A 23,365-nucleotide genomic window follows, 5' to 3' on the forward strand; every position below is an offset into this window, starting at 1 on the left:
TACAAAGAAGAACATATTATACTTCAAAATAAAATAATGTAAGAGACAACAACACACAAACTGTATCACACATAAGTGCAGGAATTTACTGCTAAAGTCTCAGTCAAAGATTCATCAGATTTCCATAGCGCAGATAGATGGCCGATGATAGGAGCACCACAGATCATCCCAGCACTTGGGACCTGCAAGATTCAAAAGTAAAAATAAGTAAATGTTACAAAAATGAAAACCTAAACCCTACCCACTCTGCAAAGTGACGCCAGTGAGTATCAACAAAGACTGTTGAGCAGATAGACCAGTTCATACATATATACTTGCACAAACATCTCATACTTTCTGTTGCAACTTCTCTCAGTCCTGCCTTCGATCACAACCATTCACTTCCTTTAATAAAGCTCTTCCCAGTTAAACAGGATACTTGTAAAAATAAATCATACATAATGGATATATTCATTTAAAGTTTTTTTTAAAGGACAACATTCCTTTTCCTTTTAAAAGGAATTCCAAATTTTTTACTCAATAGTTAGCATTGTTATTTAAATGGATTTAAATGTGTTTACTATTTCATCACATAAATGACAGCTTTAACCTGGTTACAAACAAATAACTTGATTAACTGAAATAAATCAATAAATTATTAAATGGAAAAATGGAAAATAACCCCCCCGCATACATATTTACTGAATAAATAGGCAAACACATAATAAATAGTGTTTGTTAATAAATAAACCACATGCACATGTGTTGATAACAGAAATGTTGAATGGTGACATTTGTAAAAAAAAAAGAAAAAAAAAAGAAATACTGATATTAGTAAATAAAAAATATTCCATTTATTAATCATATAAATTTCCTCCATCTGTCATAGATGTAAAAATAAATGACCTAGTCCAAAGTTCAAATGGTGAACATTGTATTGACGTCCAAGTTAGGTCATGTTTGGACGTCCAAATGGACGTAGTATGCATGTCCAGATTAATCCAATGCAGACAAGATCTGCACGTGAGTTAACATGCTTTATGGCTTGTACCTTTAATCTCTCATTCACTTATTAATAACTCATTTTAAATATTGTGCTTTGAATCACCTCTATAATTCATCTGAAGACAATGCTGAAAGAACATATTATTTGGCTCTCCACTGCACCAGCGTCTGTAGTCGAAACGGCTCCCATCACTCCAGAACCAAACACCCTCCTAGAAGACAGAAATTAATTGCATTATGTAGACACGTCAAAATGTGAAGCGTAGTCTTCTCAGATCAGCTGACTTCAGTACAAGTACATAACTTTCCATGTAACTAACTGGCAGATTTCACTTAGTATTGAGGCCCAAGTTAGGTCATGGTTGAATGTCCAAATGGATATAGTTTGCATGTCCAGAATTGGTCATGGATTGATGAACCCAATACAGACACACACATTAAGAGCTCATTTTAAATATTGTGCTTTGAATCACTGCAGAAGTTACTTGGATGAGTGACAAAATGTACGCTACATCCAGATGAACATAATCAACTTTTGGGGGTAATGAATGCTTGAATTCCTTTTAGAGCATCACTCTGTTTGTTTCTAATTTTATAGAGATATTTTGCAAATGGAAGAAAGCTGTCATATATAAATATGCTTCATGTGCATTGAGACATCGTGGTCAAAAACCACTCCAAGTTTCCACCGAGTGTTACTGGAGACAAAGATAATGCCATGCCAATATAAAGCATCTGGTTAGACACTACATTTTTAAGAGTTTTCATTTCATACATTTTTCTACACATTTTTCTTGAGCTATCGTAAGGTCACATGAAGGTTGAAGGTTTGTAGCCAGTGGCTCTGCAGAAAATCAGTCACTTGCACACTGAATCCACTCTGTGATTTTACATGGCCGATTTGTTCTGGTTCTAAATCGCTTCCATTTTTTTACAATACCACTAACAGCTGACTGGAATATTTAGTAGCTTGGAAATTTCATGACTGAACTTGTTGGACATGTGGCATTTTATCACGGCTTAATGCTGGAATTTGCTGAGCTCCCGAGAGTGATCTGTTCTTTCACAAACGTTTGTGGAAGCAGTCTGCATGCCTAAGTGCTTCATTTTGTACACCTGTGCCCATTGAAGTGATTATAAAACCTGAATTCAATGATTTGGATGGGTGAGTGAATACTTTTGGCAATATAGTTATGAACATGAAAGAGATATCTAATATCATTAGACAGAGGTTCCTGCAAGTGTAAATTAAAAGTTTCTTTTCACTATGCAGTAGAGAGCCTGAATGAATTCAACAGACACCTTAGAAATAGTATGTAATGATAAACAAATTACATAGGCTGCATCAGTTCCTCCAAGCCAAGCTTCTCTGTAGCCATAAGGGGCAGTCAGCCTCTGAATCTGATGGTACTCCCACCAACTGTGCACTGATGCAAGGTGTGCCCCCATGTACAAGCAGTTTATCTTCAATAGAGACAGAGAGCAGAGGTTTTCAAAGTAACAAGTAACAGTTAAAATGATGTGGTTTAGCCAGGTGTTAAATACAATACAAACAAAGGAAAGTTACCTCAGCATTAGCCCAGTTCATAACTGCTGGAACGTAGCGAAAGCAGCGACCACTAATCAAAGTCCAACCATCGGGACAATCAGTGGCCCTCTTGACGATGTGACTCTTGGCTGGGAGTAAATGAATAGCTCTACATGTTTCTTTGGATAATATCTTATTTTATGTTATTTTTAATCATCATATAAATAGAATAGAATGTGTCTTTATTGTCACTGTTACAAGAACAATGAAACACATTTTGGCATCTCTCTGTTAGCAGCATGCAAATTTTTACACAAAAACTCTTTTAGAATAAGAGAAGAAAAAGGAAAAGGAAAAAAAAAACAAGAGAGACAATAAAGAAAATTGACTTAAAGTTTAAGAGGTGCCTACACAGCGAATGTGTGTAATAATGTAAGTATCTACACAGACACGTACAAGTTATATATGCTATATAAATGAGTGGGTGGAATGTAAGGAGCAAGTTATGACTTCAATTTAAGGTGCAATGTGATCGGTTGTAGTGCATATTGAGTAAGAGGTAGGACTAGAGGTAGGAATGCTGTGTAGAAACTTTTATTGAGTCTCTTTGTCTTTGTCCATTAACTGAACTGAAACAATAACTAAAGTTGTACAAGTAACAATTTCACAATGAAACATTAGTTAAGTGATTGACAGTTTACAGCTGCACGTATGCATACAAAATGTAGGGCATTCTGGCTTTCTCAGCGTTATAGATTTTAGTTCTATGCATGCAACTGTAAGCTCTGTAATTATTATGACATTATTCTAATTATAACAATATTAACTTCTCAGTTGTCTTGAAAAAATACAAAGTGATTTCACAAACAAACAATATCAGGGAAGAAGGTAAATTACAACAGGAAGACAAGCAGGAAGGTTAAACAAAGCTGAAGGACCCTGATGGCAAGGCCTGATCAACTTGTGATTCAAGTATCACCTTTAAAATATCCAGATCCTTGAATACACCATTTATATTAGAATTCAGCTCAGTTCAATTCAGTTTTATTTATATAACACTGGGACAGCTCCATCAAGGTGCTATATATTGTAATACCCTACAATAACACAGAGAAAACCAAATGACCCCATTTGAGCAAGCACCTGGCGATAGTGCGAAGGTAAAACTCCCTTTTGATGAGAAGAACGCTCTGGCAGAAACAAGCTCAGGGAGGGGTAGACATCTGCCACAACTGATTAGGGATGAGGGGAGGCAGAAAGGACAAAAACATGCTGTGGAAGAGACACTACAGTACAAACATTGAGGTGGTGTTTCTCTCAATTTTGGTGTATGTACAAAATGTCACTTACCTGGTGCCAAAGATTCCTCTGCCCCATCTTTGGTCTCTGCACATTGAAGACCCAGAGAAGTTAAAAAATATTGTCTGTGATCATCTGTTTTCTGTATATGATATTCATAAGCAAAGTGTACATTGCACTATTCATTTGTATGTTTAATGACACTGATCTACATGATGGACATTATATTGCAATACTCACCAGCAGCCATGGTCAGAGCTATTATAGCACAGAAAATTGCAGATGCAGTCAGCTTCTTCATGGTGATGTTTAGTATCTGTAGTAACCAGAAAACCAAAAGTGAATAACAATTCATTAAAGAAAGAAGGAAAGTTTGTTGCAGACCTTTTTTAGACTATCTTCTCCTATTTCTATTCACTATCAGCCCGTAACTTCAAGCATCAAGTGTGGATGTGCTGAACTGCTCTCAGACCAGTGTTTAGGTAAGGATTATTAGATTTACATATTTGCATAACCAGAATGTAACACTGAAAAAACTAACACCTTTATTTTTCATGTCTTCATCACATTTCTTTCCAAATCTAAACAAAAATAACTGTCTTATACCTAATTGGATTTCCTACTTTTTTCCAATTTTCCTGCTTAATTTCACACACTGACTGAACCTCAATAGAGGTTTCATGAGGACAAATACAGAACAATTAACAGTGTCTTGTAGGAAAAGAGCAGTGATGGGAATAACATCATTATAAGTAATGCCATTACTTTTTTCAGTAACTAGTAATCTAACTAATTCTTATTTCTATCCTTACAACGCCGTTACCTTTACTAACAAGAAAACGCAGGAGCTAGCGGGGCAAAACAATCGCACAAGTGCTGCTGATTGGCTGAGAAAGAAAAGTAGTCGTGTTAAACCAATCACATGACCAATTTAAGATGACATAGCAACAAGATGCTATATATGTCAACCCAAGACAAGCCTGAGTGTCCGTTTATGTGTTAAAAGTGTGGACTTCAAACTGTCTGGGCCTAAACAACATACCTGCATAGCAGTGATGTGTTCACATCACTGCAGTGGTGGCCCTAATCCATCCATCAGTCCCCTATTTCCTTCTTCCTGTACTCATGAACAAAACCCCAAGATACTTAAACACCTCCACTTGGAGCAACAACACATCAGTGACCCAGAGCAAACACGCCAGCCTTTTCTGGTTGAGGACACTGGCCTCAGACTTGGAGGTCCTGATTCTCATTTCTCCCACTTCATACTTGGCTGTGAATCGCTTCACTGTGAGTTGTAGGCTATCAGCTGATAAACCCAACAGAACCACTTCATCTGCAAAAAGCAGAGATAAGATTCTGAGGCTACCATAGTGGAAGCCTCCGGCTACTAGGCTGCACCTAGAAATTCTGTTCATAAAAACTAGGAAGAGAGTTGGAGACAAATGGCAACCCTGGCAGAATCCAACACCCACAGGGATCTAGTCTGACTTATTGCTGACAATTCAGACCAAGCCCTCACAATAGTTGTACAGGGAAAGAGTCACTCATAGCACCAGGTGAGAGATCCCACACTCCCAAAGCACCCCTCGTAGGATACGTGATCAAAGGACGTGGTTAACTGCCTTATGTCTTGCTCTCTGTCCTTTCATGTCTCCTCTTTCGTGTCTTCTTCTGGGCCAGATTTTTCTTTTGGATTTTTTTCTCTCCTTCTCTCTGATCGTTGTAGCTCTCCTTGTCTTGGTTTTTGGTTAATTGGATAAATGTTTTTTTTACTCATTAACATTATGGATTATACATTTATGTTTGTCTAAAAACAATCAAAATTTGATCAAAAAAATGAGAGAGAGAAACATTTCAGACAGTTCACACTCTCAAAATCACTCATCCACCATGTCGACTGAGAGAGAGAGAGATCAGGCACCACTGAAGCAGTTATTTAACAAAATTGAAGTGAGTGTGAGCACTAACCCTAAGATAAGTTCTCCCTGTTTTTTCTTTTTTTAATACAAAACACAGGATAAGATTTTAATACCACATATTCTTACATTTTTCCAGATTATTTACCATACAGTAATATTGATAATCAATGTTTATGAGAGTTCTGATCATCCTGATCAACATTATTTTAACATCATAATGCAATTAATGCTCTATTTTCTATTTTCTGCTGATGTAAGCAGGCAGCTTAGTTTGACCCAGAATTTCAATAGTTAAAATTTGACTCTGGTTTGAGACTGACCTGTGACACGAGACCCAGAATGACCGTCTGTAGATAAAAACACCCTCCAATGGAGCAGCCTCTGCAATGATCCACACGCAGACTAGAATGAGCTTCAGTCCAGGAAACAGTGGAACAAAACTTCACTCTGTGAGGACAGAGCATACACTTCTCATCAACACTTGGATCAAAACAGAAATAAAAGCATTTACAGCCCTGATTTTTGAAATGTGATCTGGAATCATTTAATCGGTGTCAACAGAAAGAAGAGAGAAAGCACTGGAAAATAAAATTCATAAAATTCAGATTCCAGCGATGACACTAGGAAACTCCCTCTTCCAGTCAGCAGCATTATGCTGTGTGTCTTTTGGATGAAATTTAGTTTGTCAAGATCCACCAGGCTAAAAAAAAAAGGCTCATTTTGAAACATCTCTGGCTTGATTCATATTACGGGTACCCAGCTTAACATTGCTCATATTTTTTTGTCTACCTCTGATTGACCATGTCTCTGTGATTGAGACTTTTTTCACTTTACATTATTGTTGTTTAGTTGACCAACCCCACTGTTCAAGAATGTGATGGAGCTCATGTAGATGTCTGTTTTCCATTTGATTCCATAACAACAGGCTCTTAAACAAACAGCACAACATTACACTGCTGTAACAATATCTGCTCCATATCCAGGTGTTAACATCCATAAAGAAGGTAATTTCCATAAACATTCTGAACCAAGATTATAATTATATTAATTACATTATATAAAGTGTTCAGTTTGCATTGAAACAAGCGGAAAGTGTCAAAATGTCCACAAGGTGGAGACAGACAGTAACACACTACTGATGAGGACATTTGTGAGACTATTTTTCCACCAAGAAGTGGTGGCTGTAGCTCAGGTGGCAGTGCAGGTCAGTCACTAATCAGAGGGTTGGTGGTTTGATCCCAGGCTGCCTCCTGGCTGCATGCCAAATATCCTTGGGCAAGATACTAACCCCATGTTTGCCTACTGGTGGTGGTCAGAGGGCCCGGTGGCGCCAGTGTCCGACAGCCTCGCCTCTGTCAGTGCGCCCCAGGGTGGCTGTGGCTACAATGTAGCTTGCTGTTGCCAGTGTGTGTGAATGACTGAATGTAGTGTAAAGCGCTTTGGGGTCCTTAGGGACTGAGTAAAGCGCTATACAAATGCAGGCCATTTACCATTTGTAATCACAGAGCTGAATTCAAGATTAAGAATATGGTTCATTAATTTAAATAAATATAACAAACACTCAGTATCAAAATAAAAGCTGATAGTTTAAATCCACTGAAAAGTAATTATATAAATTTATGTTGCATATTAGTTTTTGCAATATTACTCATATTGAAATAACTATATACACAAATATTCTAATTTTACATATTTGAGTTTATTATATATTTACTTACTTCTTATTATTCATCTTAACATATCATTTTATGTTTAAAATTTGTTTTTATTTATTATGGCACCTTGTGAGTGCTAATTTTTTCCCCTACCTCATGTTCACAGTGGGAATATTTTTGGAGTGTAACGTGCTTGAGTGTGTGTCAAAAAGATATTTTTAAGGGAAACTTTAGCCTGCCAGCCGCACCTTAAAGAGACTGAAGAAGAAAAACATCAGAACTGGATCTGAGAGAGATGAGTGTATGTGTGTATGTTGAAATGAATGTCTGATGGTATAGCTGACTACGTACATGTCTGTTTATTTGTTTTGTATGTTTTTATCGTGTATACTCATCTTCAATGTGTTGCTTTTATTTGAACTGTGAAGTACTTTGTAATTCAGTAAAAAGGACTAGATGTTATAGTCCCTTATCGGGACTATAACATCTAGTCCTTTTTACTTTGTAATTAGTGTAGTTGTTGTTGTTATTATTATTATTATTATTATTATTATTATTATTATTATTATTATTATTATTATTATTATTATTATTATTATTATTACTACTACTACATGTGCAATACAATTTTGTGCGCTTTTGCAAATGCTCAAATGCTGTGCAAAACAAGCAAGTCATGACATTTGCACAAGGTCTTTACTCATGGAGCACATCTTGAAACATGCTGTGGTTGCTGGACTGTTTGCCCTCATTTTAGTTGTGATGAGAATCACTGAAAACTGGCAAGCTCAGAAGTCATAAGAACATCAATGCAGCACATGTTCTTTGCTCACAAGAAGAGTAGCAGATTCTGCAGGAAGCTTAAGAAAAAGGCAAATAGTTGGTTCTTATGCAAGAAAACCATTTTTTTGATTTAAGCTGCAGTGGTAAACTTTTCCGGACTGAAAGCCTCTGTCCCCCAGTCTCCACTCACAAAAAAACTTATCTGAGCTAATAAATGAGGTAGTATAATAATCTAGGTGCAATAACACAAATGCATGAACAACTTCTGTAGTGCAGAAGAGGAGACAGCTCACAATTAATAAGTGTTGCTTAAATAAAAGAAACATGTACATGAGATCTATGTTATATGCGCGCATGGCTTGACTGATTCCTGAATTAACATCAGAGGGAGCTATAATCCTAGCCTCAGTCTTACTGTAGGCCATTACTGGAGTGTCAGTAACTAATCTGGGATAAACAGGGTGGACAACCTGTCAAATTGGTCTACCTTAAAATACACATATAGCTGAATGTTATCAATATAGAAATGATAAAAATGCAAGAAAAAGATTGAATAATTACAGCTGAAGGAATGGGGCCAGAAAGAAACTGAGAATAATAATTAATCCAGGCTCAAACCTTGTAGAATCATCAATAAATCATTAGATTTTTATTAGGTTTTATTAAGAATGTTGGGCTTCAATTTGTAATTTCTGTGCTCAAAGATGGGCACATGCACAATAAACTATAGACAAGTTTCTTTGTATTGTTGTATTATTATGTAGAGAAAAAGAAAAGGTGAAATTGTCATAGCATGCTACCAAGATATTCTTGGCACAGAGAGATGGCAGATGTTTTTCACACCATGTGTCACGCCAACAATTTGAAACTGAAAGAATCAAGAGCAGAAATCATTCAAATGTTACTCAAATGAAAAACCTAAAGAACCAGCCTTTATGGCTTGTATATTTGATCACTTCAACCAATCATACACATTAAGCATTGATAATTGTTCTAAATTACCTCGAGAACTCATCTGCAGACAGTTCTCATAGTAACCATTGCTTGGCTCTCCCCAGCACCATTATGAAAAGGAGAAACTGGTCCCATCATTCCACCACCAATTACCCTTGTAGAAGAAAAAAATTGAAAAAAGTAGTTCAGACAGACCTAAGTGTTATCCTAACCGGTGTTGGGCAAGTTACTTTGAAAAAGTAATTAATTATAGTTAAGTTTTCAAGTAATGAATTACTTTTACAATCTTATTACTCAGTTACTAGCTAAACTACTTTTTTGAAGAAGTAACTAGTAACTATAATTAATTACTGTTTCAAAGTAACTTGCCCAACACTGGTTATCATTAATGCCTGATCTTTTAGCTTCTCTCCCCTGCCTCAGGTTTCACTGCAGGTGGGAATTAACATTTTCTTTTGACAAAATACCTTGGGTCCTTTGCTGCCTCCAATCCAAGCTGGCCAGTTGCCAAACAGTTGAATAATCCTTTGGTGCTCCCAATAAGTGTGCACTGATGCAAGGTTTGCCCCCAACTCCCAGCAGTGTCTCTTCAATGAAGAGGGACAAAGCAGAGGTTTTTTAAAACAATGAGTGGTTCAATCAGGTGTTAAAGATGATAAAAGTAAAATAAAATTACCTTAGCAGAATCCCAACTCATGGGGTTTTGATTGTAGATAAAGCAGCGACTACCGACTTGAGTCCAACCATCAGGACAATAAATGCACCAATTGAACAGGTGACTCTCGCCTGTGAACAAATCAACAGTTGTACATGTGTCTCTGCTTCATATTTTATTTTGTATTACTTTTAATTATTATATATCCAATAACTGACAAGTCATACAAGTAATATTGGACATATAAACATTAGTTAAAGCATTGGTGGTGTTCAGGTGCAGTTATGTGTATGAAGTGCAGGGCGTTGTCTTTCCTTCACATTTATAGATTGGTATAGATATATGATATATGTAACTTTAAGCTTTGCATTTATTAAGACATTATAATTACTTGTAACAATGGTAACTTATATATCGTATCTGTTATCTTGGAAAAATAATATATATGATTTAACAAACAACCATAATCAGGAAAGAAGGTCAATTAAAAGTGGAAGCCAATGATTTAGGTATTTTTTTTTTTTCTCTTTTTTTTTTAACCTGTCCCGTTTGGTTCTTTTGCCATCAGAATTATTGTCTAAAGGCGAAGAAAGATGCCCAACGGATTTACTTTACCAAATGGACCATCCCAGCCTGTTAGGTACAGGCTGTGTGCAGACAGGAATAGGACCCAAGGTGCAGACTCCGGAGACCAAAGGTGAACTCAAAACAGCTTTAATACTGAACTCAAAAAGGGGTAACATAACATGACTGGAAAAAATCAAAATAAACTTAAACCAGAGGACTAACAGAACACACAGCTAAGTAAACGGTAGAACGCGACAGAGAGCACAGGAAAACACAGGGCTTAAATACGCAGAGGGAGTAATCAGGGAATGGGCAACAGGAGGGAAACACAGCTGGGGCAAACCAGGACTAACGAGACAAAGAAGCGTAAACTGAACACACTGAGAAAAGACAGAGACCTTCAAAGTAAAACAGGAAACACAACACAGACTGAACTTACAGACACAGACACTGACTGGACGTGGGGATACAGCAAACAGGGGAGACAGCAACTCAGAATCACAGACAGAAAACCATAAGACAGAACTCAAAGAAACCAAAGACTAGAAATTATAAATAATATAACAAACTCAAAAACCCTGGGTCAACGACCCAGGCCTCCTAACAGTACCCCCCCCTTAAGGGCTGGCTTCCAGACAGCCCAAACCAGAATCACCAAAAACGAAAAACAACCCAACCAGGGCGGGCGGTGGGGGAAACAGGATGGAGGGCTCGAAACAAACCAAACAAGGAGCCAGAAACAAAAAAAAGCACAAACAACGGAGCCCAGAAAGCAACATAACAAAACACACAGGCGGCCAGGAAAAACAATTCACACAAAGTTCAGGGGGCCGGCCCGGAGGACGACGACCCAAGAGTCCAGAAAAAAGTTCAGGAGGCCGGCCGGGCGGGAGGCACCGGCGGCGACGGAGCAGGTCAGGAGGCCGTCCACGACGGCGAGGACGCCCAATCATCGGCTTGGAAAGCGGCCAGAAAGGACGAGCAGGCCGGACAGGATGTGCAGGACGAGCAGGCCGGGCAGGACGAGCAGGACGAGCAGGCCGGACAGGACGAGCAGGACGAGCAGGCCGGACAGGCCGAGCAGGACGAGCAGGCCCAGGACGTGTAATCAGAGGCCTGGAAGGAGGCCGGCGCTGTAGAGGCGCAGGATGTGGTCCGGACGTCGGCGTGGCCGAGGCAGGACCAAGCGAAGCTGTGGCCGAGGCCAGACCGGGCGAAGGCGAAGACTCGGAGGCCGGACCGGGCGAAGGCGAAGACTCGGAGGCCGGACCGGGCGGGCGAAGACTCGGAGGCCGGACTGGGCGGCGGCGGCTTCGGAGGCCGGACCGGGCGAGGGTGACGCTGCAGGCGACGCTGAAGCTGGACCAGACGACGGCGGAGCTGAAGCCGTAGCTGGACCAGGCGAGGACGAAGCCGAAGCCGTAGCTGGACAAGGTGACGGCGTGGGAGCCGCAGGTGATGGCACTGCAGGTGACGGCGTGGGAGCCGCAGGTGGTGGCACTGCAGGCGACGGCGTGGGAGCCGCAGGTGGTGGCACTGCAGGCGACGGCGTGGGAGCCGCAGGTGGTGGCACTGCAGGCGACGGCGTGGGAGCCGCAGGTGGTGGCGATGAAGGCTGGACGGGCCCTTCGGACCCTCCAGCGGAAACAGAAGGCTGGACGGGCCCCTCGGACCCTCCAGCGGGAACAGAAGGCTGGACGGGCCCCTCGGACCCTCCAGCGGAGGCAAACAAAGGCTGGCGCGGTTCTCCAGAACCCCCAGCGGGAACAGAAGGCTGGACGGACCCCTCAGACCCTCCAGCGGAGACGAACAAAGGCTGGAGCGGTCCCTCGGACCCTCCAGCGGGAATAAACGGCTGAGTAAACGACTGAGGTGAGAACTGAGCAGGTGACTGAGCCGATAGGTGAGCTAATGTTCGAGCTATGGATAGAAGTTTAAGTTCTATTGACTGTTGTAACGATGGTAATAATGGTGGGTTAGGTGGTGGATTAGCAGTAAGCTGAGCTAGTTCCCCTGAGCCTCCAGAACCTGAAGAAAATCGCTGGACGGGCTCACCTGAGCCTCCAGCGAGGTCAGAAACAGGTGCAGGTACCTGCCGGATACCGCCTCTCCCACCCGAGGAGAAGGTGCGGGTGCCGCGACAGGCACCGGAGCAGGGACCAGCTGGACCTCAGCCTCCCTCACCTGAAGCACTGAAACAGGTGCAGGGGAATGCTGGGCCCGAGCCGCCCTGGGAGCAGGAACACAACTGGGCGAAGGAGCAGGGTCAGAAAACACAGAATCCTCTAAAATGTTTTTAGCTTCCTACCACCACCATGTGTAATAGTCTTAACGGTCTCAGTTTTAGCAGTGTTCATATGATTGTCTTTTTCCAGCTTAGAGGGAGCAGAATGAAAACAGTCATTATAACTCACCACGGGAGTGGCTCAGCAGAGACAGAGTGGCGACTGCGTGAACGTCGCTTTCTCCGGGAAGTGGGAGGTGGCAAACTGGGCTGCGAACCCTCCAAAAGACCGGGCTGCGACGAGGAAGCAGAGAGTTTGTGAAGCTCAGAACGTGGCAGACCCAAAAACAGAGCGAAGGATTGCAGCGGAGTGAGTCTAACGTCCGGCGTCACGTAATCCCTCTTCCTCCGCCGCTTAACCTTCTTGTCGGACTGGTAATCCAGGGGTGGAGGCGGAGGTGTAGCGACTGGAGAGAATGAGCACGTGCTCAATCTGATCGCCCGAGGCATAGGCGCCGGCTCGGCCGTGGCCATGGCAGTTTGGAGGCTGCGGGGCCCTCCAAAAGCCAAACGAGACCCATAGAAGGGTGACTGGAGCTCCTGGGCATGCTTAGCCTCCTGCCTCACGCTCTCCTTGAGGAAGGCAGAAACTGCGGGTCGCCGATACCAAACGGAGTCTGCTGGGTCCATAGTATGGTCGCGTTCTTCTGTTAGGTACAGGCTGTGTGCAGACAGGAATAGGACCCAAGGTGCAGACTCCGGAGACCAAAGGTGAACTCAAAACAGCTTTAATACTGAACTCAAAAGGGTAACATAACATGACTGGAAAAAATCAAAATAAACTTAAACCAGAGGACTAACAGAACACACAGCTAAGTAAACGGTAGAACGCGACAGAGAGCACAGGAAAACACAGGGCTTAAATACGCAGAGGGAGTAATCAGGGAATGGGCAACAGGAGGGAAACACAGCTGGGGCAAACCAGGACTAACGAGACAAAGAAGCGTAAACTGAACACACTGAGAAAAGACAGAGACCTTCAAAGTAAAACAGGAAACACAACACAGACTGAACTTACAGACACAGACACTGACTGGACGTGGGGATACAGCAAACAGGGGAGACAGCAACTCAGAATCACAGACAGAAAACCATAAGACAGAACTCAAAGAAACCAAAGACTAGAAATTATAAATAATATAACAAACTCAAAAACCCTGGGTCAACGACCCAGGCCTCCTAACACAGCCTTGCCGTAATGGTCCATTTGATTCACCTTTTATTGTTTATTTTATTTTCACTTGCTGAATACGGGACAGACTTGACTGGTGGAAAGAAAGGGAGAAAGAAAGAGGAAAGAAAACAGCTGAGAAGAGGGACGGGGAAAAGGGCAAAACCAAAACCAACAGAATAAGCAGACAAAAAATACATATATCGATCACCTGGATCACCTGTTGAGAAAGAAAAAAGAAAGCAAGCAGAAGAAAACGAGAGTAATAAACAACATCACAATGATATATGGGAATATGACAGTAAACACTAAATATTAAACATTATTGTGCAGCACGTGAGATCGACAGCGCACAGTGTGCTTTGAGGTAGGAGCCAAAAAGGGTGTAGTTTGTGTGTGTGATCACCCGTGTGTGCACCTGTGAGCATGAACGCGCTTGTTTTAAAAAGTTCCTTCATGTAATGATCTGCTAGAGGGTGTGGGGGCCACTGCCCGTCCTCCAGGGCATGAAGCAGGTATGGAGGAGATCAAAACTCCAGACATCCAGAGGCCCCAGAACACAAGAGACCAAGGAAGACCAACAGAGGGCAGCCGCGCTATCCCAGAAAGAGCTGAGGAGAGTCCCAGATGAGGGGTCACTCAGCAGCCGCGAGCAGAAGCCGGGGGTTGCAGTGACGTGCCCGTGAGCTCCGCCGGCAGCCAGCTGTGCCTGAGTGACCGAGCCCCGGGCCGAGAGGCCAAGGGCACCCCATCCCCGGCGGCCCGAGCGAGCCCCGGGCTCCAGGCCCCGATAAGCAGCCGCCAAGGAGTGAGCCGGTGGGTACCTGGGCGCCCATCCCCAGACACAAAGAACCACCAACGCACCGATGTCTGAGGGCGTCTGCCACCGGCAGGGGAAGTGGTGGGGGGAGATGGGCCTCCATACCTTGGAGGGCCTGAGATGTCCCTAGAGATGTGGCGTCTGATACCCAACCTGACATATAGACACAGACAAACAGGCACACACAGATACAAACATCTATTCCCACCCTCATGCTCTCATATACAATTACTCAACACTCACCCAACGTGGAGACAGACATAGAGAGACACTGTACACACAATCACACTCCCAAGCGTACTCTAAGCCCCGGGTCTAGGTACCCTTGCCCCTGGGGGAAACTGCACCCAGACCCAGGTGGTGTTACCCTTTTCCCTGCGGTGGGGAGAAGCAGACTGCCCCGACTCCGCAGCAGCAGGGAGGCCCCACATTCCAGACCCCAGTCGGACGGCCAACTGGTATTGATTTAGGTATTGAGTATATAACAGCCAGACACTTCAAGGTTTGTAAGGTTTTTTTTTTCTGTTAAGCGTGACATAAGTTATTGAAAATCTGGAAAATGCAGCTCACCTGTGGGCATCAATCCATTTGCTTTAACGCTCATAAATAAGATGTACATTTTACTATTAATTTGTATGTTTAATTACACTCATATATATATAATGGAAATTATACTGCCATACTCACCACCAGCAGTGGTTACAGCCATCATTGCACAGAAAAGGGCACACAGAGTCAGCAGCTTCATGGCGATGTTAGTGTCTCTGTGGAAAACAGAAAAAAAAGTTACTATCATAACATTTAAGAACATGTATAGAACATATTAAGACCAGCGCTTATATACAGTTTATTAAATTTTACGCATTTATATAACCTGTAACTATTAATAAAACAGCAGTGACGTGCATGTTGTTTTTCATACTCTTCTTGAATGAATAGTGTGTTAAGGACAAGCTTTGTTCAGGTGAAAATACACTGAAACCAGTATTATTATCAGCATTTGATAGTCTACTATTATATAAAAAAATTACATCATTTTGACTCTTTGGACCGGTACTTGTCATAAAAGAAATAAAGCGGCTACATTTACTTCAATATGGGAGTGTTTTCAGAACCATCTTCTAGAAAAACCTGAGTGAGACATCTTAACAGTCTTCAGTGCCACACATTGATTTTCTTCCATCGATCCTCCATAAAACCATCAGGCTGGATCATAAGAGGTTGAAATGTTTCCATTGTGAAGGAACTGCAGAACAGTAAGCAGTTCATACTGCTAGCTTTCACTCTCCAGCAATACAGTTGTATGTGGTGACACTTTTAGCAGACTGGTGCGAAAACAGCTCAACATATCTGTATTTCCTGCATACTCTGACTGGAACAGGGCATTATGGAAACCAGCAGCATATTTATGTATTTCTGCAAAATGATAAAATGGCCATTGTCGGAGAGCAAAAAATGACTCGTCCTTTTCTGGCCATTCCTTCTCTTCAAGTCAAAGAAAAAGTGAGAAAGAGTGTCTATCAGGGCGATATTCTGAAACCTGATGTACACCACAGCACACATAGCAGACACGCCCAGCAGATTGGACAAATCAATCAGAGTTATAGGAACACTGTTGAAAACATTAGCATTACATTTAAAACTGTAAAATCTGTCAAGCCGCTGCTGTTATGATTTAATACAGGTTCAACTGGAAACTCCAGTTTGAAATTACAGTTAGCAGTGTTTGCAGGCTTGTTTTAAGCAGTTACTCAGTCACACTCCCAGACTCAATCATCCACCATGTCCACTCAGAAAGGGAGACAGAGAGAGAGAGAGGGCTTTCACTGAAAAGGCTATTTAAAGAAAAGATAACAAATCAAAGAAGCAATAATTCCCCCAAAATATTTCTCAAACTATCCCAGAACATTCGTCCTAAAATAAAATTGATAATCAATGTTTGTAACATTATTTTAATGCCAAAATCGTTTTCTGTTTTACGCTGATGTCCCCGCAGGGGACACGGGAGAAAAAAAAATTACGATGAACTTTTGCGAAAAATTATGATGAACTTTTGTGAGATCTTGCAAAACTAACTCGGGATCTTGCAAAAGTTTTGCGAGATCTCGCAAAACAAACTCGGGATCTCGCAAAACTTTTGCGAGATCTCGCAAAACTAACTCGGGATCTCGCAAAACTTTTGCGAGATTTCGCAAAACAAACTCGGGATCTCGCAAAAATTTTGCAAGATCTCACAAAAGTTGAATTCCAACAATGGCGGCAGCTACTTAGTTGTAATATTACTCTTTCTGGGTCACAAAATAAACTTTTAAGATATTTTGAGGCGTGAATGTAGCTGTGTAAACGTCAAATATCTGCTCGGTTTACAAGACATCACATATTTGCAAAAGTGCTCCGACGTTTTCGGAGATCTGACACCCACCATCTCGAAGCTAACGGGAGGTCGAGACCTACTACAGCCGGGAGGAACACCGCTCTCCCGGCACATCGTGCCTCGACCTCCCGGTCGGCTTCGAGCTGGCGGCCTCCGAAGAATGTGGCTAAAACTTGTGCGAGATCTCGCAAAACTTTTGCGAGATCCCCAGTTTGTTTTGCGAGATCTCGCAAAAGTCCGTCTTAAATTTTTTTTTCTCCCATGTCCCCTGCGGGGCTCAGTAGTAAATAACCAAAATGGCTTATCCAACTCTTATTTTGACTTTACCTGAAGCCAGGAAGGAAAGAAAGAAGCAGCTCTCCAAATAAATGGAACGGCCTCTCCAGGTTCCAAACACAGAGTGGAAATTGCTGTGGCCCAGGAAGCAGTGGGACACAATTTCTCTCTGAGTGCCTGGGTTTTAAACTGTGACCTGCATTTACGTCATCGATGTCAACAGAAAGAGCCATAAATACAGATTCCAGCAATGACGCTACTTTTATGACTGAAGGAATTGTAACAAGACAACTCTTTCTTTCAGTCAACAGCGTCATCCTCATTACTGTCTGTTTCCTGTCCATGTGTTTTTCATATTGACTCTAAAACAGAATATAGACTCTAAAAATAGCTTAATGTCTGGGGGCCGCTTACTTCTCCAGTAGGCTGCTTCATTTCTGATGAACAGTGGAAAAGTGGACTAAGCCAAACACAGCCAAACTAAACTCCACTGAGCAGCTAAGAATAGGAGCCAGCTTTATGGCATAGTGGTGAGTCAACTGCTCCTGACCTTAACTAGTAGCAGTTACTGAGAAAGTTACTGGAATTGGCCATAGTCCAGGAAACAGTGGAACACAGTTTCTCCCTAAGTGCTTTAGGTGCAAGCATGCACATTTATAAAAAACAACTTAAGTGTTTTTGGGGGGTTTTTTTTGTTGTTTGTTTGTTTTGTTATTAAATGTGACCTGCAATTACTTCATCAATGTCAAACTGAACGAGCTGTAAATTAAATGGAAAATAAAATACAGATTCCAAACTGTACTTGGAGATAAATTATCTGAATTTCAGGAGCGGGACCACACCTCCAAACACACCCCTTCCAGTTCTTATCTATATATGACCCCCCAGTTGTACAAGCTGGTCATTCAGTTTTTGTGCCCCACCCTCCCTCCCCTTTTTTATGTGTAAAGCAAGCTCTTAAGACACGTGATTATCCCAATTGGACTTTCATCAAATCCCAGAGAGCAGATTAATCATTTTTCCACACTCAGCAACACAGCATTTCGTATTTTCAGATATTATGTGAAAAGTATAGTAATAGTTATTGATCCAAAACTGAAAAGCAATGTTCAAGCTGTTATCCACTTTGAGACTCATTAAGACCTGTCTTTTAAAGGAGAGAACATGTTTTAAGTGAGGAGACATTCAACCAAGAGGGATAATTTTAATAGCAGACATGAGCTGTGCATGCCTGGACAACGCCATCTTCATTTCTGATGAACATTGGAAATACACTGGTTTTTAACCCTTTAAGACCTACCATAGAACCAAGTCCGCCAGAGCTTATCTTTATATTTTTACATGCTGTAGTGCCATTTTTGGGAGCATTTTAATTTGCTGTGCATCAATACAACCATTATATGCCAAATTTTAATAATATGTATGCATTAAGTGCATAATTACTACATAAATTGCAAAAAAGTGCAATAAACTACAAAAAAATTAAAAATCTTTTTTTTTTTTTTTTACATATATTTCTAGTTAGGGAAATTTAAGAGGCTTATCCCTCAAAACTGTAAACACAAAAAAGCTGAACAAAATAGTTTCCAACCACAGGAAATTTATTTTGAGTGTCTTCATAGTTTTATTTTTGAGTTACACCAATTTGTATATACTGCAGGAAAACCTAAAAATGAATGTTATAATGCAAATTTTCCTCCCAAAAATCAGCATGTGCATCAAAATAAACTATTTCCAGCAGTGCAATTTGAGTTCTAAGCATCCCAGAAACTGTTTTTTGTTGCTGCAAATGCTTTTTATGCAATTTTTGCAAAGCTATATGTGGAAGGAAACTGTGGCCTAGGGCAAGCTGATGGCATAAGATGTAAGTACAACTCCTCTGGTTTCATATGCAAAAAAAATTATTGCGCTAGCTTACGTGTTTCCAGTTCTACAGGGATTTAAAAATAGTTGCGCAAAACTGAGCGTGCCCGCTCCGACTGGCTTTAAAGGGTTAAATAGCACTTTTTTATTCTCCTTGAGTGCAACCACATTTTTTCTATGCTTTTTTTCTTTTTTAAATCTTTTTTTTTTCTTATGGTTTCTATCTAGCATTCACCAGTTAGAGTTCAGTATCTTGACGGTGCCTCACTTTGCACTTTCATACCTGACTAGCTATTCCACAGCTAAACTAAACTCCACTGAGCAGCTGAGAATCCGGTTGTTCAGTCTGACGTCACTGGCCGTGTCTGGGCTTAAACTGCTGCAGGTCCATATATCTAATGATCACCATGGCATTACTGAGAGTTGAAAAACTGTCTAAAGTCTTTCATCTTTAATAAAATGATCAGTGTTCTGCTCTACCAGGTGTAACAATTGAGTTTAACATCCAGGCATCCATGAAAAATGGAATTTATGACATTTAACGGCGTTAGAAGTTAGCAGGAAGTTAGCTCGCTAGCTTCTATCTAAATACAATATAGCATGTCCTAACTGCAGGGGTTTAGAAACAAATTCAAACGTACAGCTCTGCTATCACTTCCAACATAAATGAAGACAGAAAACTAAACAGCAGTGACGTTTGTAGGGTTACTGAAGTTTGGCTAGCTGGTATATAATGATGTGCTACGTGACCGCTAGCGACACAGCTATGTTAGCGTAATATAAACAAGCTAACTTTTTTTCCACTCGATAAAAGTTAACGTGAGTGTTCTCGGTGGTCAGGAACAAATGTAATCGCATGGCAGGATGCTGTAAAAGGACTAAACTTTAGCCAGGAGAACAAGTGAGATAATCCATCCACAATACGAGGTTAGTCATTCATATACTGCTGTAGTTACATCGTAAGGTTTTAAAAACTGAGCTTAAATAAATGATTAGCAGTAATAAAAGCCGAGGGAGGTCAACAGTGATCACTGACTGTTTTATGAGCTTTTTGAGATTAAATAGAAGAAAATACAAAACATTAAACATGTTAACAACACAAAAGCCATATTAAACGCAGACTACTTTAGGCCCGGAAGTAGGATTCGTCGCGTCATCACTGAACAACCGGATAGGAGCCAGCTTCATGGCATATAGTGGTGAGTCAACTGCTCCTGACCTTAACTGGTAGCAGTTACCGAGACAAATCCTCCACACCCCAGACAACCTGACCACAACTGTGATGGAGTCATTCTGCATCCCCAGATCCACCCATCCACCATGTCCACTCAGAGAGAGAGAGAGAGATCAGGCATTTTCTGAAGCAGTTATTTAAACAAAAGCCAACAAAACATTTTTATAAATCAAGAAACAATAATCCTCCACAAAATGTTTCTCTCTTCATGTGAGCACTAACTGAAAGATAAGTTCTACTTTTTTTCCCTTTTTTAAAAACTGTATCTGAAACAAGAATAAAAAATCTGGAAATGGCCATAGTTCAGGAAACAGTGGCCATAGTCCAGGAAACAGTGGCCATAGTTCAGGAAACAGTGGCCATAGTCCAGGAAAGAGTGGAACATTCCCTGAGTGCCTAAGGTTGGAGCACACATTTATAAAAATATCTTCTTCTTCTTTTTTTTTCAATTTAATGTGACCTGCAATTACCTCATTAATAGAATAGAATAATGCAAATGCTGTTGCAATGCAGCAACATTTGCATTATTCTATTCTATTAATAGAATTGAACACTGTTTAGCATTAAAGTACAGTCTAGTGCAGGGGTCAGCAACCTTTAAGACCCAAAGAGCCATTTGGACGTGATTTCTTCACAAAAGAAAACACTGGGAGCCGCAAAAACTTTTTGACATCTAAAACAAAGATAACACTGTATATATTGTTTTTTACCTTTATGCTTTGTGTGAACAACTAAGGTGTGTTGCTTAAGAAATCCATGAAGTGCTACAGAGAAAATTACATTTTATTTATGTAATTAACACATTTTGAACTCTTAAAGAAATATAACCAAAGGAAAGACACCCAGCTGAACTAAAATGATCCATGTAGCAAACAAAAACTGTTGTGAGCCGCCACCCTTATATCTCCTTTGGGCTTTTGGAGCCTTGACCTGACTTTTAAAAAATAATTGAAAAAAAGCACTATGCTGCTGAAAGATGAAAAACAGATATTTGCAAAATTCTGCCTAAATATGTATTTTACCTGGTTAATGTGCCGCGCCGCTGCAGGGGAGGCGGACGCACCTGAGCGGCACCCGCAATCACGCCTCGCCGCCTTAACGTCTGTGCCATCTATGCTGTTGTGTTGGTACGTGTTGGGCTGTGAGCTGAAAAGCTACAGCCGGCTGTATGTGTACAGCAACTGTGTGTGAAAAGTGGTCAATATAGAGATGCTGAAAAGCGTGTTCATGGAAACATGCCGTGATATGTTTACAATGGGACTTCTGCTCCTGAACCTCTGCGCACAGCGTCTGCAAATCGGGGCTGTACGAAGTGATTTTTATCTTTGCGGAGGACTGTAAGCTGTCATCTGTGAGGCGGGAGCGGTGTTTGTTTTTAACTTAGTTCACGGTGGAGAACAGCTGCTGACATAATGTGGATCCGAATATCTTTAATTGGCCTACCTGGGGTTGAAAGTCTCGATAAATGCACGGTGTTTCGGCGGGAATATCAGCTTCCGCAAGTGTGACGCTTATTTTGAGCGATGAAAAAATAATAGAATATAATTTTATTTTTATATTTCAATATCACAATAATCTTCCAGTTTAGAACTACAAGTTAAAAAGAACTAACATAAATAAAAACTTCAGCTAAATACTTCTAATTTATTTTCCCAAACCACGTGGAGCCGCACTATAAGGACTAAAGAGTCGCATGCGGCTCTGGAGCTGCAGGTTGCCGACCCCTGGCCTAGTGTTACATGTTACAGCTGCAGAGTCAGAACGACACCTTCTCAACTGTTTGAGGCTTTAAGAGTATTAAAAATAATAAATGAAAATCGATGCAGTTACACAGTGAAGACAGATGACATGAGGATGTTCACACTACACCGAAAAAGGCGACTCACAACCAATAAACTCATGTGTAAAATGAACTAAAAGTAACATCTGTAATAGAAACATATTGATTTACCTTTAACATAATCCAAGCAGTGGATGAGAGTCCACAGTGAGAAAGTGAGAAGAGACTCCATGGATTTCATATTATAGAAACAAGTCGACAGTGTGTGGGAGAATAAAACATTTGTCTCTTCCTTCTTTAAATCAACACCCGTGTTTCAGTTTTAGTCCTTGGATTAAGGAAGTGTGCTCAGATGGACAGTTTTGCTTTTAAAGGTTACTCAGTGAATGTCCTTGAAGTTTCTTTGTGTCAGTCAAAATAAGAGCTGGCTGACATAAACTATTGAAAAGTGTTTCAGTGTTTGATTATTTTATCTTAGTAACCAGAGGAGACACTGGGTCAACTTTTATGAAAGGAACTTTCTAAACCAAGATTATAAGTATTTATATTACTTTATATGTAGTGTTCAGATTGCATTGAAACAAGCAACAAGTGTCAAAATGTCCACAAGGTGGAGACAGACAGACACACTAATGATGAGGACATTTGTGAGACTATTTTTCCACCAAGAAGCATTTCTGATCACAGAGCTGAATTCAAGATTAAGGATATCGTTCATTAGTTCAAATAGATATAAAAAACAATCAGTATCAAAATAAAAGCGGATAGTTCAAATCCACTGAAAAGTGCTTTAGCTGTCAGTTTTGTGACCTTAGTCATGGCACATGTATTTATATTTGTCCACATTTAATTTGTGTAGATTATAATATACATGTATTTATTAACATATGGGCAAACAGACCAAAGGACAACTTTTACAACAGGGCAATAGCCCTAATCAGTGCTAACAGCTGACCTGATTGGCTACCTCCCTGTACTTTTTGGGGGGGTAACAACAATAACAATAATAATATTTAAATTTATAACAAGGTATAATAATAACAATAATGTGCAATGATAACAATGTGCAATAACCATACACTTTTTCTTCTTTTTATTACTTAAGTTACTGTGTTGTGTTGTACATAGTGCAAATGTGGGACAGTTTTTCCAATTTCATTGTGCTATGTATGACTGTGCAATGACAATAAAGAGTTATCTTATCTTACATTTATGT

At 40.7% G+C, this 23,365-nt stretch overlaps 2 protein-coding genes across 3 annotated transcripts; both read right to left on the reverse strand.

Moving 5' to 3' along the window:
- LOC120433892 (type-2 ice-structuring protein-like) lies at window positions 1-2,788 on the reverse strand. The gene is made up of 5 exons (XM_039600888.1): window positions 2,771-2,788; window positions 2,552-2,656; window positions 2,320-2,448; window positions 1,088-1,196; window positions 1-182 (listed from the first exon to the last, which is right to left on the reverse strand). Exons 1-5 carry the CDS (start codon window positions 2,786-2,788, stop codon window positions 115-117), a joined length of 429 nt encoding a protein of 142 aa, XP_039456822.1. The 3' UTR covers window positions 1-114.
- Window positions 2,789-3,097: 309 nt separating this feature from the next.
- On the reverse strand, window positions 3,098-20,482 carry LOC120435924 (type-2 ice-structuring protein-like). Of its 2 annotated transcripts, XR_005610019.1 has the most exons (7): window positions 15,310-15,331; window positions 9,802-9,911; window positions 9,593-9,712; window positions 9,174-9,279; window positions 6,054-6,180; window positions 4,052-4,127; window positions 3,098-3,898 (listed from the first exon to the last, which is right to left on the reverse strand). XR_005610019.1 is itself a non-coding variant. In XM_039606118.1 (6 exons), the coding sequence occupies exons 1-5, from the start codon at window positions 20,432-20,434 to the stop codon at window positions 9,235-9,237; spliced, it is 432 nt and encodes a 143-aa protein (XP_039462052.1). In that variant the 5' UTR covers window positions 20,435-20,482; the 3' UTR covers window positions 8,849-9,039; window positions 9,174-9,234. The 2 variants fall into 2 exon arrangements, 1 of the variants encoding a protein (XP_039462052.1); XM_039606118.1 differs by lacking the exons at window positions 3,098-3,898; window positions 4,052-4,127; window positions 6,054-6,180 and adding exons at window positions 8,849-9,039; window positions 20,355-20,482 and having other exon boundaries at window positions 15,310-15,386.
- Between the last annotated feature and the right edge of the window lie 2,883 nt (window positions 20,483-23,365).

This window comes from Oreochromis aureus, linkage group 3 (genome assembly GCF_013358895.1).
Source record: "Oreochromis aureus strain Israel breed Guangdong linkage group 3, ZZ_aureus, whole genome shotgun sequence".
Taxonomy (NCBI): Eukaryota; Metazoa; Chordata; class Actinopteri; order Cichliformes; family Cichlidae; genus Oreochromis; species Oreochromis aureus.

Bases quoted from the DNA above. Each gene is read 5' to 3' on its own strand.
- LOC120435924 (XM_039606118.1), bottom strand. From the start codon at position 20,434: ATGCAGAATGACTCCATCACAGTTGTGGTCAGGTTGTCTGGGGTGTGG. The intron at 15,387-20,354 runs GTCAGGAGCAGT...TGTTTTCCACAG, and splicing joins GGTAACTGCTACCAGTTAAG to AGACACTAACATCGCCATGA. The intron at 9,912-15,309 runs GTGAGTATGGCA...ATTTGTTCACAG, and splicing joins GGCTGTAACCACTGCTGGTG to GCGAGAGTCACCTGTTCAAT.
- LOC120433892 (XM_039600888.1), bottom strand. The intron at 1,197-2,319 runs GTAATTTGTTTA...TCTGTCTTCTAG, and splicing joins GAGGAACTGATGCAGCCTAT to GAGGGTGTTTGGTTCTGGAG. The intron at 183-1,087 runs GTGATTCAAAGC...TGAATCTTGCAG, and splicing joins TCTTCAGATGAATTATAGAG to GTCCCAAGTGCTGGGATGAT.